Genomic DNA, 20,501 nt, shown 5'->3' on the forward strand with positions numbered 1-20,501 from the left:
TAGAGAATATAAAAGGTAATCAGTGTACATGGCTCGACATTTCTGCTGCTACAACTTTAGATATATCGTTCAAAGATGAATCACTATTTTTGTTGTAGCTACATGGGAATCATTCAAATCATCTGTCTTTCGCATTAGTGGGCGAAAGTGGAAAATTAAAATAACCACACTCGGGACTTTTACGCACACAGTCTCCATGCGCAACAGTCCAAAACACAAAACAGGAGGACTTCACTGTATGCACTTCTGTAAAAGTTACACGGTTAGTCTGACCATGCAGAATCAACAGCGTAATGCTCCTTTTGTGTTTGAGTCGTGCTGGTGTGTTTACTTTTGCTGCTCTGTTTTGGTAATCAATGGTGCAGGCAGCGTGCCATAATAACTATTAGCGAGCTGTGATATTGAAAACAGCATTCCGGATCCTTAGTCGTCAGTGAGCGGTTAGGAGAATAAAAAGTCTCCTCGGTCAGTCATGATGAATCTCTGAAGTGGACCCGCGCTGACATGTTGGAGCGGCCCCAGAGCCCCCCCTCCCCTGCCAGCCTACACACACAGCACATCAGCCCATGATCTGATGCTCCACGGTTCACCTCCACGCGGTTTATGGGCGCAGATTCCCGGCAGAAATGCCCCCAAAAGAGCCACAGATAACGGGACTACGAACACTGACAGCACCTGAATGAGACTCGAGGTAAAGCATTGATTTATTTGTATTTTATTTGCATGCCTAACTCTTAATTTTAATTACCTAAAGGGTCATGTAACCATCAGGTCCTTACATTTACTACTTTTTAAAGATGTTTACTGTACAATAACTTAATTACATTGAACATTAAATGGAAGCTGCAGGATTTTAAGTTTGTCAAGAAGACTGAGGATTATTTTGGCCATGTAATACTGCAGGGATTTCATAAAGCACAGTATAAGGAACAGAATAATTTGAATAAATTGAAGGTTTTTTACCACTGTGAGAAAATGCAGCTCCCTGTTTGGGTGTGGTTATTTCTGCGGGATGCATGTTAGAAAGATACAATACATGTGAATATTAAAGCACTGGCACTTCGCATGAGCTGTAAGTTAAAGGCCTTCTTTATGTCGTGTGACTTTTTTCTTGTACTATAGGATGGAAATGTTTCAGAGGGGAAACCTGAGGAGAGGAGTGGCACTCTGCCTTCTGCTGCTGGCTCTCACACACGAGGCCACAAGCCAGAGAAGAAACACAGGGCGCAGGAACAACTACAGGCTGCACGAGGACGGAGGAAATGGTAATTCTTTTATATGAGGTATCCACATGTTGGTGGTGACTGAAGGTCAGGCTCGGGAATCTGCTGTGGGTGTTAAACAGATTCCAGGTGGGAGGAATCGGACATTTACAGAGAAGCATCCACAGATCAAAATATTTCATATTACAGTGAGGATAAAAATATATTATAATATATATAATTATAGAAGCATTTCTTTAATGTGAAGAAACACGGACATGTTTCAAAGCGGCACAAACAGACCCATGTTTGAATTATATGTCGCATGTTGAACAGAAGTGAAGCAGTCTGATCCAGTCCTTTAAGTTCAGATCTGAACTAAAACCTTTAGCCCTGCTTAGACTTCTTCGTCAGCGATTGAACAGAAGAATCCAGAGCTCACAGAGTTATTTTCACGGGGCGTCTGGATCAGCGGGTTGTTCCCTGATCACAGAGTTGGAGTTGTTACAAACCCGAGCTCCTCCTGTGCTCCACCTGTCGACCTGTCCTTGGCTAAGACGCTGAACCAAAACTTGCTCATGATGGTTCAGGTCAGCACCTCGCTGGTAACTTACAGTGGTGGACAGAGTATACAACAGCATGACTTGAGTCAAAGTAGAGATACTAAAGTCCTGGAGAACTTGCTTTTTAAAGACACTTACATATTCAAACTATGATTCAAACTATTTAAAGACATCTCTTAACTTTGATGTATTTTCACAACGCATGAGTGCAGTCAAGAATTCATGGGTGCTACGTTATGTTTTTTAACTCACTTGCTACAGATCTCCTGATTTGCAGCTCCAAAATAAAAGGAATAACTTCAAATAACTGGTGAGCAAGGAAAATGTCAGCCAGGCTTTACACAGTGAGAAAACATTGACATTTCAAACATGGGCTTAAGATATGGCCATGGCTGCTCAGGTGGAGAATCGTCATCCGTCTCTCACACTCAGATTCAGATTCTTTATTGTCACACAAGGGGAAATTTGTTTTTGCAGCAGGAGCACACAGAAGACAAGAGACACAAAGACAACATCACTGTATTCTCACCGCCAGAGGGCCAAATTGTAGTATACAAAAACGATTACAGTCAATTATGTCTCAAATTTAACTCAACATATACCAGTGATCAAATATTATTATGGACATGTTTCTGGTTTTCATGATTTCATGGCAGATTTTGTCATGTTGTCTTCATGTTTCCAATTAATCGATGTGTAAAAAGTGACCTGAGGGTCACATTAAGGGTTGATGGGTTGCCCACCCCTGCCGTAAAACATAGACTGACACAAATTTTAAAAAAATCAGACAACACAACAAAATATAAAACCAAATAAAACGTCGCAATAAAATCAGTCAAGAGCTCATACCAAGAGTGGAATTCTTCTGCTCTTCATCATTACCAACACTCAATGATCAGTTTGCTCTGTGTTTGCTCTACGTTCAACCATGGAGACGTTTGCATCGTACAGGTACGGCAACACCACTTAGACAAGCCAAAGGCAGACCTACAGGAAAACAGTTTATTGGATCAGGTTTTTAGAAAAGAAAAGAAAACTCATCAGCTGACTTCAGAGCAAAAGTGGAGAGTAACGAGAACGTTCATAGAAATGGAGTGAAGTCAAAAGTAAAACGTTTACCCAAAAAATAAAACTCATGTAAAGTACAGATACTCAAACGATGTAAGTTCAGCTTACTACACAAGTCTCCTCCAGTTTTTCAGGCCTTAATCGCGTCCTGATTAATGCATTAATGCAGACCGCCATTATTATATTTACATTAGTTTTGTCTGAGGTTTTGTTGGATTTCTTCCCCCCACAGGTCTAACATGTTCTCTGGAGGTGGCTTTCATCCTGGACAGCTCGGAAAGTGCAAAAGTATTCCTGTTTGACAGGCAGAAAGATTTCGTGTTGAACTTCAGCACCCGCCTCGCCATGCTGCAGGTGACCGGTTGGACGCTGAACGTGCGAATGGCCGCACTTCAGTACAGCAGCTCTGTATCCATAGAGCGCAGATTCTCAGACTGGAAAGGCCTCGATTCATTTCAAGGTCAAGTCGGCGCCATGAGCTACATTGGCCATGGCACCTACACCACCTACGCCATCACCAACGCCTCGCAGCTGCTGGTGCAGGAGACGCCGGCGGACAGCGTGAGGGTCGCGGTGCTGATGACGGACGGGGTTGATCATCCACGGAACCCCGATGTGATTTCAGCGGCAGCAGAGGCCAAAGGTCACGGCATAAAGTTTTTCACCGTGGGCCTATCAGACATCGCCCAACAGAGTCAGAACAACGGCAAGCTGCGCGCCATCGCCAGCACACCGGCTCAGCAGTTTGTCCAAAGTCTTCTCAACCCTCAGCTGGAAGAGAACCTGCTCAAAGAGATGGTGAGTGTGGCCTCAAGCGAGATGACCTCAGTTATCACACTTTTGTGTTGAAGGCAATCTGGGAGATGGGTTAGGGTAAAAAACTGAAAACGTAAACATGAGTTGACAAACCTGGGGAGATCCATATTGAATCTCTAAAAATCTCCACAATAGATTAGTGAACGTCTGCAGCCGCTGTCAGCTCTGCCTCCTACTGCACAATTTGTCATTAAAGAGGACATATTATCCCCTTCTCCATCTTTTCAAACAGTCCCCTGTGGTCTAAATGAAACATCTGTGCTGTGCTTTGGTCAAAATATAACATGAATCAAGCAGCAGAGGAGGTTTGTGACCCTGTATAAACCAGCTCTCTCAGAACGCTCCGTTTTGGTGTGTGTGTCTCTTTAAATACAATGAGCCCCCCGTTTTCCCAGTAGACATCACTCCTCTGTAGCGAGAATAAAAATGGCGGACCTGCGCAAAAGTTTTGTTCTAGGCTGGGGGTGGAGTCCATCGGTGGAGATACCAGGGGAGGGGAGGGGAATTTTTTTTTACCAGAATCCCACTGTGACATCACAAGGAGAGCAAATTTGAAATGGAGTATTTTTCTCTGTGTTGTAAGACTTATGCAGACCACAAACAAAAGGACTGGATGGGTTTATTTCACATGTTGTGGGTCAGTAGACACTCAGGTTACCCAAATATATGTTCAAAATACTGGAAAAGTGAATTTTTCATAATATGTCCCCTTTAAATAAATCTGATAACATCAGAAAGTCGGTGGTGGTGGTGAGGCTAGACGAGTTGAGAACCACTGAGCTAATAGATGCTTCAGTGATTCTGAACTATGTGACACTGATGCCCCAGAGTCTGCAGACTTAACCACAACCAAACACTGATGTAACACCATTTGGATTTCATGTCTTCTCCTCCTCTAACTTTGTTAAAGTTTTTAAAAATATCCAACAGTAGCTGCTTTGAGAGCGTGTATGATCTACTGCACGTCCAGCAGCCTAACATGGGGACAGAAAGATGCAATGTCCTCTTCAGAGTGTTCATGTTCTGCCTTATATTCTGCACCGTCTGTCCTCACGTTGGGTTCACAACTCAGGGACCGAGTTGTGTCTGCATGAGGGGCTTTCCCGCCTGCTTTGCATTTTCCACACACACTTTAAATGTCGGGGTCAGGGCCTTTCTGAGAGAGAGTGGCGACGCTTGTTCTGCTTTCCAGAAATGTGTGATATTATTCATTCACATTTGTTCCCTCCAGAAAAAGTGATCAAGTTGTGCATCAAAATAATCAGAACATGAACGTATGTTTCATGAGGCCCCGATAATGTATGATTTCTGTGAGAGAATGATTTCTGAGGGTTAAATGCAAAATATTTCACAGTGTGAAAAACATTTGATTTAAAGCAAACATATTCTAAAAACAACAAAGATAAGTCGGAAAAAACAACCACAAAGATACTTAATAAAACCCAAAACTAAATTGTACATTTCATGACATGTTTTTTGCCTTCTTTGAGATATATTTTTACAATCAGTTAAATGTTTTCTGCGTTATATAAAATGTTTTTAAAGTCGACCTTCAGGGTCACCGTAGAATACCATGGTATTGAACCTGTGACTAAACTGTCACCTTTGATTTCTCATGTCTTTTCAGAGTGCAGTGGCAGCTGAGTGGGTAAGTCTTCCTACACAATTAAGCTTTGAAGAGTTTAATAAATCTGATGAACTCATACACCTGCTTAAAAGCAAGCCATCCAGGAAGAGGCTTAAACGCTGCAGTTCTTCTAAAGGCCAGCAGGGGAGACTGGAAGCGGACAAGAGAACTGGTTCAGATAGAAGTGATTGTACCCGACCTTAAAAGCCTCTGCATGTTTCTAATAAGCTCCACGAGCAGAAACGTGCTCAAACTAGGATCAATATTGGCGAGGTTAGAGGCTAGTCATTGATAATTGGCATCACAATTAATATCACAGTAAACGTGTGTTACAGAAATCAAGCGCAAAAAAATGGACGTACGCTCAGCGACATCACCCATTGGTGTCTGAAGAGGTTTAATAGTGGTGGTCACCATATTGGAATTTGCTATCCCCAAGTTTCAATCACTGCAGAAACAGGAAGAGTTTGAGCAGCCAGCCCCAAGTGGACACTCAAGGAACTGCAGATTTTTACACTTAAACAATGGCTTCATTTTTTATAATCTGAGGTTCAGGTTTGATTACAGTTTAGTTTAGTTTCTAGGTTTAGCTGATGACGTTTTCTAAGCCCTTACTTCCATAGAAATCCAACCTTTTGTCCAAATATGGTCTCATCTTAAGACAAAACTGGTGAGGGTTAAAATTTGGGACATCAAGAGGGCGACATCCACTTTTTGTACACTGTATATTTTGTAAATGGCTGACTTTGTATTTTTCTTTCTTTGTTAGTGTCCGCAGGCTCAAGTGTGTTTGTGTGAGAGAGGAGACCGAGGCCCACCAGGAAGTCCAGTGAGTTTTATAGATACTAACAGATTTAAAAAATATATTTTCAAAACAAACACATTCAGCATCATCTTGACTTTAATTATTGTCAATTTAGGGTAGAAAAGGGGACGCAGGTTTCAGAGGGTCGACCGGTGTAAAAGGAGGGAGGGTAAGTCACAAAGACTTTTTTAAATGTCTGAATTCATGCAGCTCATTGTATGTTGGTTTGTTTCTATAAAGGGTGAGCCCGGCTTAAACGGTCGACCTGGAGGTGATGGACCAGAGGTAAAAGGAAAAAATTACCTTCATCAATAACTTCTTGTTTGATGACATGCTGACTTTATAAAACTGTTTCTCCTTTCACAGGGAAGCCCAGGTTACAAGGGCAACAAGGTTGGTGACGTTTAATGTCAGCGAAATGATAAAAAGTCTCAGTCGTTTAATTTAGCAACGTGAGTAAGAGATGCGTTTGTTTTTTAGGGGGAGAGAGGAGACTGTGGCACTCCGGGGGAAAAGGGTGAAACTGTATGATGAGCATTATCTAACACTTTATTATTTGAATTAATACCACTCAGACTTTGGTCTTATAACGAATGAAGTGTAACTTCACAGGGACCCGAGGGACCTCCAGGACAGCGAGGGTCAAAAGGAGCACAGGTACAGTGCTGTCCCATCACGGCTTGTTTTCTTTCACGTCAACGTTACAGACTGTAGGTCTAACTTCATTTAAATTATAACAAATATAAGGTTTGCAAGCTGAATATATATTTTTATGGCCAGCTGCTCAGAAAGGTTTCACTTTTGCTGTAGCGCCATCATCAGGTCAAAATGCAATTGGTCAACAAATTGCAAAAATTAATTAAACACTGTAATGCAATTATCAAATGTGAATGTTTGCATGCAACAACATTAAATATGCGATAGGACAGGATGCGGTACGATGCAATGCCATGGGATGTGATGTGTGCGATGGAAGGTTGCTCATGGTTACGGTTGAGGGAGTGATATTGCTTTAAGACAAGTGAGGCATCACGGTTGTTGGTGTAGAAGTTGTCCCCGTGCTTTTCTTACCCACACCTGAAGTTCATTCAAGTCAGTATTTGTAGTATCATAGTTAACAGCAAGATTAAACTAATTATCAACATCACCCAAGAAGCGCCGTTAAAATATGATAGGATAAGTTACGATGTCATGCGATACGATCAAAAAATATACAATATAATACGATATATACACATGAGACCAGAAACTTCTCTGTAGCGTGCATTAATAGGAAGCCTTTCTTTTTCACCAGGTGGGTGGTTTCATAAGTGAGTGACATCCCGTGAAAGCTTTGAATTGTACTTTAAAAAAAAAAAAATATGACCATGTCAATATTTGCTTGTAGCTTACAGAACATCAGTCATAAGCCCGGTCTTCTTTAAATAACTTTTTTACATTTACATTTGATCAACTCAGATTCAATTATCACTTTTTTTTTTTTTTACTGTTTGTCACTTTTCTTCACACATTCAACGATCTGATTTTGATTCATTGAACTGATTTTACACCGTTATTTTTTCATTTTCCGTCCCTCCTTCACCGCCTGAATATAAACACACAGCCTGCTGTTCTCGTTGACGGACATCACAACAGCTCGTCCGCTCTCCAATATGAGAAATGGAAGTGGAATTTGTCTCGTATTCATCTCTGCACTAATGGAATGTGAATATTGGATTATGGGTAATCCTGATACTAATGTGGCTGTGCAAAGCAGGGAATCCAGGCTTGCAGGATATTATTCTTTTGCAGGAACAGACTTTGTGAGGTGGGATTAGTGTGGCCCTGCACAACTCTTCCTCCTCTGTGCTACTGGCACAGTGTCAGTATAACCTTGTTATTTCTTTTTTTTTGTGAGCTCGGCATGAGAATTGAAAGACATGAAAGCGACGAATGTTGATTTTAACCCCGCTGTATTTTTCATCCAGTGACCAAGGGTTTTGCTCTTGACCGGCAATTTCGGTCATACGACACAGGGGCTCATGGCTGGTCATTTCTGTCCGACTTTAGTGCAACTTTTTGTGCAAAATAAAGAGAATAACCTCAGTGATCTGGATGAAAACAATGCATGCTTCTCAGTGTGTTATGGATTTGATTAAAGGCCATGTGTGTGTTGTATTTAGGATGTTTAAATTTGTGTTTCAGGGTGCATTAGGACCAGCAGGAGACATGGGAGCTGAGGGCCCAACAGGACTTAAAGTAAGTTTACACAACACCTAAAATACATCAGAACTTCAAGTGTGTGCGCGTGTGTGTGTGTATAGATGACTGGTTCATCTTTGTTTTACTTTTGCCATCTACATGCCCCATGTAAACCTAGTGTTAGATTATTAAGATGTAAAGGGCTTGTTTTACTGTCCACAGGGCAGCAGTTCAGCACGTTCCCACAGATTTTGTTGAGGCAAAATAAAATGACCTTTCTAAATGTGTGCCCAGGGCTTAAAAGATGCAGATTCCTCCATCACTACAGAGCTGTCCTGCAGCTTGTTTTTAACAAAGACGTCTTTATACAGAGGAAATATAATGAGATTTATTGCACATTGAGATATGAATAAAGAGAAAGTTTCACAGCGGGAATAAAGGGCTGATCTTTTTTTCCCAAATGCCATCGATCACCGAGATGGATTTCACAGCATTTAGTTTGCAGTTAAATTCACTTTAAGGTCCCATATGATGCAGACGCGTACTTTTTGCAAATGGGGGTGCTGGTAGCCTAGTGGTTAGTGCATGCAACCCCATGTGTGGAGGTAATAGTCCCTCAAGCGGACGGCCAGGGTTCAAATCCAACCAATGTCTCCTTTTCTGCATGTCATTCCCGACTCCCTCTCTCTCTATCCACTGTCCTAACTCGAGCAAAAAGGCAGAAAAGGTCCAAAAATAAACAGAAAAAATCATAAAATAATAATAGTTGCAAAGGGAATAAGATGGCTCCTTGTTTACATGTGGTGATATTTAACTTATAAAAGGGAACTTTTCTACCTCTCAGTGTTGAGCTACTGTTACACAACATGAGAAAGTCTCTTAAATGATTTTCCACTTTACCTGCTTAAGGGGGACAGAGGACCCAATGGGGCTCCTGGACCACAAGGGGACATCGGTATTGGATTCCCAGGAGCAAAGGTAAGTTATTTAAATCAACCTAGACAACATAGAAACATCCTCGTACGTCATTTATCTTCCTAAAATCAAACATGTGCCTAAATGTTTTCTGAAGACGGTATGGATGAGATGAATGTTTATCAGCTGCATTTGCTGACTGATGCTGCGTGGCGCTCACAGGGTGAAAAAGGCATTCAGGGAAGACCGGGTCCCACAGGTCCAGTTGGTATAGGAGAACCAGGACTACCAGTGAGTATGAGCATTGAAAAGTTTGATAATGATGTAAGGGATTTAAGATAAAGTTTCAGACTCAGATTGCTGAGTCAGCGTCTAGTGAAGCTGACTCACATATGCTCTTACTGATTTCCTGTTGTCATGTAGAACAGACTGGTTAAATATTAAAATATGAGCATGCTCTGTGTGTCTCTACTCACTACCCGCCTGCAGGATTCCATTTTCTAAACCCCTGCTGCCACCTGGAGCCCCAATAGTGTTCCCTCTCTGAGGTGCCGCTCGGTTGCAGGAACATACAATGAAAACATCAATAAATAATCTGTGGCACACTGAACATTACCTTACTGTCACATGTTTCACCTGAGGAAGAAACGTGCCAAACGTGTGACAGTAACGTAATGTTCAGTGTGCCACAGATTTGTTGATTGATTTTTTTCATTTTATTTTAACGTTCTTGGTTCAATGATTCAAGGGTCCCCCAGGACCACCTGGAGCACAGGGGAACCCCGGACCACCAGGAGAGGGCTTCCCGGGGCCGAAGGTGGGTCAAGTTTTAAAGCAGTAAAGGAATGGCCTTCAAAGATCAGAACTGTTTTTAGTTTGGTCCTCGTTCTCTCATCTCAAAGTTTTTTTTAATTCAGGATTTTGCAATGTGTTTATTGTAAAAGCTCATATTGAGATAACGACATGATGGAGTCTATAATATTTGCTTAAACATGAGTATGACTTGTGTGTTATTTCATGAGAACTGCGTTAATGTCTAAACTTTATGATTTGGTTGAAGGGTGATCGAGGACACGAGGGTCCAAGAGGAAACCGGGGACTTTCTGGTGTCGGGGCCAAAGGCGACAAGGTAAATGTTTCTGAAATTAATACAAATTATAAACGTATCATAAGTATGGAGAGCCGCAGTACAAACACTGTACTGTGAGAATATTCCACAACTAGAGCAAAACTTTTGCGCTACAGAGGAGTCAGAGAGAGGCTCATTGCATTTAAAGAGACACACACCAAAACGGAGTGTTCTGAGAGAGCTGGTTTATACAGGGTCACAAACCTCCTCTGCTGCTTGATTCATGTTATATTTTGACCAAAGCACAGCACAGATGTTTCATTTAGACCACAGGGGGACTGTTTGAAAAGGTGGAGAAGGGGAATAATATGTCCTCTTTAATATAAAACATGATGAGATTTTATCTTACATATGAACTGGACCAGATCAGCAATAACATCAATCATCCCGCTTTGCCCACAAGGGGGCGCCAAAGTCCTCACAGGAGCTTTTAAATGGAGCTTGATTCATTCCTGCACACCTTTTCAGACACGGCCAGATCTGTGATGACTGTTTTTAGTTTAATTATGAAACTGTTAAACTCTCTTTCCAGGGCAGTCTTGGGCCACCTGGGATTCCAGGTTCAGTTGGTTCTCCTGGTTTTGGATTTCAAGGCGAAAAGGTAAAAGCTGCATTAATGTCACTCCTTTTTTTCCACACATGCACTCATGAACATTTCTCGAGAAAATTTAGGAGAGCGTTCCCCCAGAAATCATCATGACTTGTCTGTTCACACATGCATCGTTTGCACACATGCCGTTTCACTGCAACGCAACGATCACACCGCTCGTATGACAGAAACGTCGTCATTCACACGAGCAGCTCAGAGCTCACCATGAAAAGACTTTTGTGTGAATGTGTGAGACTGTTAAATCATTACTGTTGAAGAATCAGGTTAGAAAACAACGACTACAACGTGTGATTACTGTACGGAGAGTTACTTTGCTTCTTCTTCTCACTGTCACTCTTTCCTCTGTTCTGCAGGGTGACCTGGGACCAGCCGGACCTGCAGGCCTCAGAGGAGCTCCAGGTGTTGGAGTAACTGGACCAAAGGTAAGAAAAACTGCTGGGTACTAACCGGATGATTATTTCTTCTCACTCAAAGAAATTAATAAAATGTGATTGACAGTCAGCTGCTTCTCTGCCTGATTGCATCTAAATTGTTTTGCATATTTTAACCGCACAAACACGCCTCGATCTGTCAATCAAACGTCTTTGTGAATCTGTCGACCTCTCCATCACGGAGACAACACCGACGCTAATATTGGTCTCAGTTTAGGAGCAGTTTTTGTGTTCCCCGACTTTCACTTGAAACAAAATCTTGACATTTCCATCTAAACCGACCAATAAGCCTGAACATCATCACCACCTGTGCAATTCAATACAGCATGTTCAATCATTACTTCTACTTTTATGAAGCTTCTGCATTTATCTTTTTGCAATGGCCAGAAATTAGCTTTTTTTTTGTTTCTTTACTGGTTTTTGAACAGAATTAACAATGTTTTAATATTCACCAAAGAGCAGCGACATTATCATCAGAGTTCTGTAGACAAAGTCACAGATCCAAACCCACCAAACCTCTACCCACCCACCCGAAGCTTCACACACCTAAAATATAAACGTCTGTTTTCAGGGGAATCAAGGACTTCCAGGTGATCCTGGACTGCCAGGTGAGAGAGGAGTGGGACAACCAGGATCTAAAGTAAGTAAAAAGGACAGTACTCACTCAAAGCGGCCTGCCAGTTTCAAATATTGATAAATTATACATATAAAGGAAATAAGACTCTGCCATGTGGATTTCTAACTTAGTTTCCGTGCTTTCAAACGTTAGACGAAGATTCTTACCTTCGCTCTTTAGTCTGCTTCATTCTTCATCAGCCTGCATCCCGCTGATGCTCTCATGTTCTCTCTCTCTCTCTGCCCCCCCTCTCCCTCTCCCTCTCTATCTCTCTCGCTCTCTCTCTTTTAGGGCGACCCCGGGTCTGAGGGGTTAATAGGGATACCAGGTCAGCCAGGAGAGGACGGAGCCCCGGGACAAAAGGTAACTTCATGATCCAGAACAAGAATTTCTCTTTTTCGATTCATCCCCCGTATTTATGAACTGTTGTTAAAAGCTGTTCAAAGATTCTTGGCTAAAAACAAAGACATTTCTTTTGAACATTGTTTTTATTGATTTTGATTTCTTTAACAATCCTGGGGCTGAGTCAACTACAGCAGACAAATAAGACCACATAAAGGATGACAGTCAGACAGAGACTCTTCTAGTTTTGGCATTGGCTGTGGCTCACAGGATTCTGTGTTCAATGTATTTTTTCTTGATCAATAAATACAAATATCAGACGACCCCACGTGGGTTTGGAACTCCCGAGGTTGAGACAGCCTCAATTAATAAAACTGTTTGAATTGAATTCTTACCGGTCTGCTGCTTCATTGGATATTTGTATCTGACCACAGGGTGACATCGGGTTACCGGGGCCCAGGGGACCTGACGGGGCTCCCGGTAAAGGTGTACCTGGAGGAAAGGTAACTAACTTTTGTTAAAGATAAGGATGTATTGTCATAAATGAGTTTCAAGATGCAGTGATAATTCTACTCTGAGGATCATTAAGAGGACTGTAAGATACAGTTTGTGTTATTTTGCAGGGGGACAGAGGGGACCGGGGGACGAGAGGACCACCGGGTGCAGTCGGTCCAGTGGGACCAATGGGTCCAAAGGTTTGTGCATCAACAGAAACATTTTATGTGACATAAAAGATAGTAAGTGAGATAGTAACTAATTCAAGTTGCAGTTTGGTTTTTATTTCAGAAATAAGTCGTGTTTTTCTACAGCTGCAAAATAAAACTTGTAGCTGCCTTTGTTTATCCTTTAAAGGACTACAGTAATGTTTTATATCTACATGTATCCTCTTAATGTGTTAAATCTCAAGATACCATACCCCAAGATGCTTTGAGGTTCATAACAAATGTCAAAGCCCCGACTCCTTGATGTACTCGATGTATGACTGAGCTGGCTTGCCTGCATTTGTCTGCTCGTAGACTCAGTCACAGGCAAACTTGAACTGATTTGATGAACACATATGTTAAAGTTCTCCCTTGTTGTATTCTGTTAACCTGAGGTGTGTCCTCTCTTCCAGGGGGGACCGGGAATAATTGGGCCTCCAGGAGTAGCTGGACTACCAGGGCGGGGGATAGCTGGTTCCAAGGTGAGATCATGCATACAGTTTATTTAAACAAACAACAATTGATTGACTTCTGTGTGTGGGGGGGGTTTGTGTTTTTAGGGAGAACCAGGTCCTCGAGGTGCAACTGGAGCTGTAGGAGAGCCAGGGATCGGTTTAACGGGACCCAAGGTGAGTTCAGTGCAGGTGTACTCTTTGCTCATCCTGTGCAGGATGGTTCTGATTAAAGAGGCGTGTGGTTGGTTCGCAGGGAGACAGAGGGTCACCAGGGCCTGCTGGAGCACCTGGACTGAAAGGTGAAGGATACTCCGGCCCTCCAGTGAGTATCAAACAAACATCTTCTTCATCACAATCCATGTCTTTGTCGACACATGTGGTTTGACTTCACACTCTGTCTCAGGGACTTCCTGGGCCTCCCGGTCTGCTTGGAGAGACCGGAGCTGATGGTGTTGGTTTACCTGGATCAAAGGTAAAAGTTCATCCAGGGAAAAAACCATAGACTGTATAAAACATTGGATGTAGTTGGTTTCTGAAGCTGAAGCTGTTTTAGTAGTTTTTCCCTCCTTTTCTGCTTGAGATGTGATTAGTCACATGATTATAAAACACATCAAGAACTCACAATCTGTTTCCTGTTCAGGGGGACAGAGGACTGCCTGGACCACTTGGACCTGCCGGGCCATCAGGAGTTGGCGTAATTGGTTCAAAGGTAATCTGTACTCCTCATAACGTTGCCCAGTCGTTTCTTCCTCTGATGCCTGCACCCTGGGGTATCTGGCTCATGTTGATGACGTGGGTCTGTTATTTGTAATGTAAGAAATAACGTCCACGTTGTGTTTATAAACTTTGACTACGTTAATGTTGGTATCCATTAAGTCCCTCGTTTTTTTGTTCCTGCAGGGCTCAGTTGGCAGAGTGGGCCCGGCTGGTCCACAGGGGTTACCTGGAGAGGGCATCCAAGGACAAAAGGTACCACTTTCAGCTGTCAGGATATGAGAGGAGGGGGTAAATGTTGCCCGACTGGATTCACAAAGTCAAAAGAAATGAAACAAATGACACAGCAGAGATCAGTTTTTGGTTTTTAAGCACCAGAGATCCCTGAGTCACGTTAGTCGGGACGTGGCTGAAGCGCAGCGATTGTATAAAATTTGTGGAGGAACGTCTTCTCACACTGTACGACAGAAGCTTTCATGACGTACAGTCAGCCAAAGCCCACGATTTACGTTCTCACACTGTACGACCAGTTTGTCGGTCGCCTTTGAAAACTCCCACAGACGGAGGTTAAAGCCAGATCTACTGTATGTCTATGTCAGTAGTCTCAATAACAAGCACCAGCAAAAACACCCCCACACTCTCTCTGTCGCTCACACTCAGCATCACAAAAAAACAACAAGCTAACCAGCAGCTCCATCATGACAAACAAACAGACACATCAAACAGGCGTGCCTGCTGTTGCCCTGGTGCTCTCAGAAGCTATCTGCCAGGCACAATCAGGAACAAAAAGTCCTGAAGTCGGGGAATCAGCTCATAGCTCTGCTCTCCCTGTGTCACCAAAATTTCAAACATGCCAGAAATTCATCCGACCAGCCGGGAGCAGCTGATCAGGCCATGATCTGCCGTTGGTACACTGCACTACTAATAATTCACTTTTGGGCTGAAATTCGGGCCGGACTTCAAAATCCCCAAAAATCTGGTTTAAATAGGACTGAAATCGTCACCCGGATTTAGAGATGTGTGATCTGTTGTTATGAAATAATGAGATTTTTAAACTCCACTGTCCTATTCAGTTCTTTAAGATTGGTTCTGGGTCTAAACGGCAGTCAATGGATAACCAATTAGTTCAATCTTCTTCTGTAACTTCTACTTGATACTGTCCTCCGTTTGTTTCAGGGTGAGCCTGGGTTTCAGGGGATACCGGGCCCCAGAGGTCCTCCAGGACAAGGTCTGCAGGGGGACAAGGTAACGACATGTCAGCAGTGACACTGAGCAATACCAAAAAGTGCATCAAATTAAAAGGATCATTGTCAGTGGAACTGCGTTATTCAGGCATCTTCAGGTGACCTTTTCTTTCCTCCTTCAGGGTGAACGAGGGTTCAGAGGTGACAAAGGCATAAAGGGAGACAGAGGAGAACCTGGAGAGGCAGGAACCGTCGGGCCTTTGGTACGGGAGTCTGATTTAAGTATGATTCAAGTGTCTCAAAGCAATATCATAACATCCAGTAAATGATGATTTCTTTTAAATCACAGGGTAGAGTGGGTCACAAGGGAGAGCCTGGACTTACAGTAAGTAAAGAGCATCAGTCAATACACTGAACATCATTATTCAGGATGTGTAGTTTAGCAGATCTGAGCCGAACCAGAGGTGGGACAAAATTACAATACAGCATCCTTAATCATGCCATTCAATGGTGCCAGTAATCTTTCAATAAAAAGAAGTGCTCTAAAGATATTTCCCTGCCAATTTGGCTCAAAATGTCACTACTTCATGACTCCTCACGGTGACATTTATAAGGGTCACGTGATCAGAAGATAATTAGCCAAAGAAGAAGTTTACAGCTCCAGCTTCCCAGAGTCACCGCGCTCCATGCTAGCGCTCACCACACATCATACCCACACATTCCTTATCTTACCTACCTTACGACATGGACAAGCCCAAACAGCGTTTTCACCTTCAACAGACCAAGGCGACATTGAGAAGATTTACTTTATTGTCCCCAGAGGGAAATTTGTCTGGGACTCCTGTTCTGCAGTTACAGGATAATTAAAAAGCACAAAAATAGAGATCATACAAACATGTACCAGTTCCACATAAACATAAAAAGAACCTCCTACAGTGATGGCATTTTGACATATTGCACGGCCCTTTGGCATCCTGCATTAGGCTACCTCTTATTCAGAATATTAAAGGAAGAATATGCGATTTTTCACACTTAAATGTAGAAATCAAGTATATCCTCTGACAATAACTCTGTGAGCCATGACTGTCTACAATGAGTGTGACAACCGAGTCACACTGTCTGTGATGCTTTCCGGGCCGTAGCTACACTTTGTTTACATCGTCAGGACGGCCGGCTGGATCATCCCCTCGCATATAATAGTTGTTTACTTGAGGGACTAGAGAAAAGAAGAATAACATATTGTACTCACTGCTTAATTGAATGTCACCTAAGCGATTTTAGATCACAGTCTGTGTAAATTTACATGCAGTGTGAAGATACAAGCATAATAAAGATCGCTAGCATTAGCATGCTAACACAACAATGCAGCAAGTTTTTGGTTTCATACTGGTGCTCAGGGGTGACATCTGCTGGATCAAAAAATCTAATATTCTTCCTTTTCTTAGAGAACTGCAACTCAGAATCAAACCTGTTTTGCATTTTTCTTCTTTCACAGAGGGAAGAAATCATCAAAATAGTGAGATCGATCTGCAGTGAGTATCAGGAACTCAGAACTTACATTTTAAATTTCCGTTTATCCTTCATGACAGTAACTTCTCTCTCTAGGTTGTGGAGTGACTTGCCGTCAAACCCCCTTGGAGCTGGTGTTTGTGATTGACAGCTCCGAGAGCGTCGGCCCCGAGAACTTCAACGTGATCAAAGACTTTGTGAACGCTCTGATCGACCGCGCCTCGGTCAGCCGGGACACCACGCGGGTGGGCGTGGTCCTCTACAGCCACAACAACATGGTGGTGGTCAGCCTCAGACAGGAAGCCACTCGTGATGAGATCAAGTCCAAGGTGCGTTCAATGACCTACATGGGCGAGGGGACGTACACAGGGAGAGCCATCCAAACGGCCAACCAGGTGTTCAAGGAGGCCCGGGCAGGTGTGAAAAAGGTAGCGATCATCATCACAGACGGGCAGGCGGACAAAAGAGACGTGGTCAGCCTGGAGAGCGCCGTGTCAGAGGCTCAGAGGAGTGACGTGGAGATGTTTGTGATCGGGGTGGTGAACGAAAGCGAGCCTCTGTATGAAGACTTCAGGAAGGAACTTGATCTGATGGCGTCTGACCCCGACAGCGACCACGTGTACCTGATAGATGAATTCAAAGCACTCCCAGGTGAGCCTGATGGAAACATTACATCATATTTACAGGGATAGTTACAAAACAAACAACTTTTCCTACTCACAACACGTTCATAAAATGTGCAATTTAAGGAGCAAACCTTGTACTCTTTACTTTTTTGGTAATTTAAAGCTGTACTTAGTACAAAAGTTAGGGTGAGACAGGATTTCCAGCCTGCCGACCGCCATTGATTGGACTCCAAAGCCACCTGCAGGAACAGACGGGTGACGTCACTCCTTCTTCATTCGTTAATATTAACAGTCATTCGTTTAACGATTTTTTTCAACACTGGTAATGCAACCTATACTACTAATAAGATTTAGCTAATGTGAAATATAATGGGAGACAAGAAAAGCTGATTTTAGATCTTCACTGGAAAATAACTGAATATGGACTCGGACTTAGACTTGAGCTTGTATCGTTCTTTTCTAGTCTTCTTACTACTCAAAGCACTTTTTACACCACAGGTCACACCGACACATTCACACACTGATGATAGAGGCTGCTGTGTGAAGTGGCCATCAGAAGTAACTAACCCCATTCATACACCGCAGATTAAGTGTTTTGCCCAAGGATATATCGGACATGTAGCTGCAGGGGCTACCAACTGAGCCACAGCCGCTCCAATGAACCCAAAATTCTGCCGATTTGGCCGCAAATGTTCACAGTACTCCCCCACTTCTATGTACACCTCTTCATTCTAACACTTGGTGGCCACAGAGAGCAAAGGTCAGGATAAATGTCTAAATGGCTTCATTTTGTATTTTCGGGAAAAAACAAAGATTTGGTAAATAAATCTACTATGTCATCTATTACCTCTTGACCAACTCTGTAAAATGTACAGAATATAACTGTATATGTCTGGCCTTCTGGTCGTGTAGCTCTGGAGAAGAAACTGCTAAGTCGTATCTGTGAGGACGGAGAGAGATGGTTGTTCAGTTCCATCCCGAGCTCCGGACTGGCTCCAGGAATCCCCGAGGTCTCGAGTAATGTTCTAGAACCCCCATACAGGACGGACACACCCACCTTCAACGGAGACTTCAGGAGACTTCAAACAGGGGTGAGGAGAACAAATCTGTCATTTTCTGTGTTTTGTGTCTAGATTTAAAAAAGGTACAGCAGTTTAGATGGTTCTGTGGTCTGTTACAGCCCGGACCTCCAGCTCCACAATCCAACAGAGAACCCATCGCTCCACAGAGACCGAAGACCGAAGACATATCTTTCTCTGAAACACAGTGGCTTCCATTACCCTTCAAACCTGTTAAAGAGTTCGGACAGGAGTTCAACATGAAGCACCCCAACCAACGTACGGTGAAGACAGAAGCCATGGGACCTGTGGGTCCAACTCTGAAGGTCCCACCTGCGGAGAAGACACCGCCAACATCAGCCCCGACTCCTCCACAGCAGCCTCCTGACCCCCAAAGATCAGGTAATTGCTGAGAGTCCGTAAATATATCAGGAGTACTTGATTGCAAGAAGAAGTCTTGATAAAGAAGATGGACGGACACTTTGCACATGTATTCTTTTTCTGAAAATGCTGAAGTATGATTGATGAAGTAGTCAAATTTATTGTGGTTTATAACAAAATACCATAAAATTAATTTTAGTCTTAACAGCCTCTGCTGTATATTTATTCTTTGTTAATTAGCATGCTAACATTTGACAAAAGATGGAGAAAAACTGTAAAAAAAAAAAACCCATAACTGCTCAATATCAGTATATTAGCAGTGTGTGTTAGCATGCTATATTATTATATTAGTTATTTGTAGTTCGACTCAGCTGCTAGCATGACTGTTAAGATCATGAATAAAGTTATAGTGAAACAGATTCTGCAAAACTGTCGTAAAAGTGGATGAAAATGTATCTGAAGTTAGAAAAGTTGGCATCAACAAGCAAAATCGATTATTTGTGATGTTGCTTGCTAGCTAACTATGCTAAGTCATGCTGGGAAGTCTCCAGACGACCCCACTGTGGTTACGCATTCCTCCGATCAATATTCAAGTTAAACCTGACACAGCCTATGTATATTTTAATCTTAATTTTGTAGATCAAATTCCTCCCTAACGGCGCTGAGATGCTATCCGTTCACTGTCCTTGTTTACATCCGGGTAGTAGAGCGTGGAGGTGGAGAGCAGGCCCATTAACCGGCACTACAGTCAGTCTATGGCTAACGCCCCGGCTAGTGGCGGGTGGCTGCATTGCAATACGAGCACAAGATTTAACAAGCATCGAGGACCAAGATAATCATTTGTTTAACCAACAAGTATTTCCGTTAAGTCGATTTAACGTGCACATCCCTAGCTGAGAGCAGTTCAAATTTACTAGCTCAAGAATGGTGATCCTACTTGAAAGAATGTGATATGTGTTGTTATCTAAAAACGGCATCTTTCATCCATTTTTACACAAACACTTGTTCTTCCTTTTTCTCAAGCAGAGAGCTGCAGCCACGTCCTGGATCCGGGTCCTTGTCGGGACTACGTGGTGAAGTGGTACTACGACGCCACGGCTAACTCCTGCGCTCAGTTCTGGTTCGGAGGCTGCAAAGGTAACAGCAACCAGTTTGAGACGGAGAAGAGCTGCAGGGACACCTGCGTCAGAGCCTGAGATACACACAAACATCCACATACATAGATAATAACAAAACACTTTGCTGCGACTTGACTTTGAGGTCGACTTCAACTTGTAGTATTAAAGGTTTAAAAATTCTCAGTAGCTAAGCACTATTCAACATGTTTTCTGCCTCCTGGCCTGAAGGATTTCTGTATTGATTGTGTCAAAGCAGCAGTGATCAACATCTCTATGGTGTAACGTACACACTGTAATAAAATGTCTCCATAACCACTAACCTTTATTCAGAAAAAATAACCTTCTGTATTGTCTAAGATGCAATGATGTATTTTTTTTACATTATGTCCAAAGTTTTTAATGTTTTTTAAAACTGTGAAATGTCATTTAATAAAAATGCCAATAAATACA

General features: G+C 42.7%; 1 protein-coding gene across 2 annotated transcripts; it reads left to right on the forward strand.

Annotated features, from left to right (window-relative positions):
• Window positions 1–247: 247 nt before the first annotated feature.
• On the forward strand, window positions 248–20,493 carry col28a1b (collagen, type XXVIII, alpha 1b). Of its 2 annotated transcripts, none has more exons than XM_061049825.1 (35): window positions 248–691; window positions 1,123–1,265; window positions 3,066–3,631; window positions 5,277–5,297; window positions 6,046–6,105; window positions 6,197–6,250; window positions 6,322–6,366; window positions 6,448–6,474; window positions 6,562–6,606; window positions 6,694–6,738; window positions 8,266–8,319; window positions 9,172–9,240; window positions 9,400–9,468; window positions 9,926–9,994; window positions 10,238–10,306; window positions 10,839–10,907; window positions 11,270–11,338; window positions 11,919–11,987; window positions 12,255–12,326; window positions 12,740–12,808; window positions 12,929–13,000; window positions 13,420–13,488; window positions 13,567–13,635; window positions 13,715–13,783; window positions 13,865–13,933; window positions 14,102–14,170; window positions 14,362–14,430; window positions 15,352–15,420; window positions 15,542–15,622; window positions 15,709–15,744; window positions 16,855–16,891; window positions 16,965–17,519; window positions 18,407–18,585; window positions 18,675–18,954; window positions 19,957–20,493. In XM_061049825.1, the coding sequence occupies exons 2-35, from the start codon at window positions 1,124–1,126 to the stop codon at window positions 20,127–20,129; spliced, it is 3,579 nt and encodes a 1,192-aa protein (XP_060905808.1). In that variant the 5' UTR covers window positions 248–691; window position 1,123; the 3' UTR covers window positions 20,130–20,493. The 2 variants fall into 2 exon arrangements, with proteins under 2 accessions (XP_060905808.1, XP_060905809.1); XM_061049826.1 differs by having other exon boundaries at window positions 250–691; window positions 19,960–20,493.
• The last annotated feature ends 8 nt before the right edge of the window (window positions 20,494–20,501 follow it).

Source organism: Labrus mixtus, chromosome 11 (genome assembly GCF_963584025.1).
Source record: "Labrus mixtus chromosome 11, fLabMix1.1, whole genome shotgun sequence".
NCBI classification, from domain to species: Eukaryota; Metazoa; Chordata; class Actinopteri; order Labriformes; family Labridae; genus Labrus; species Labrus mixtus.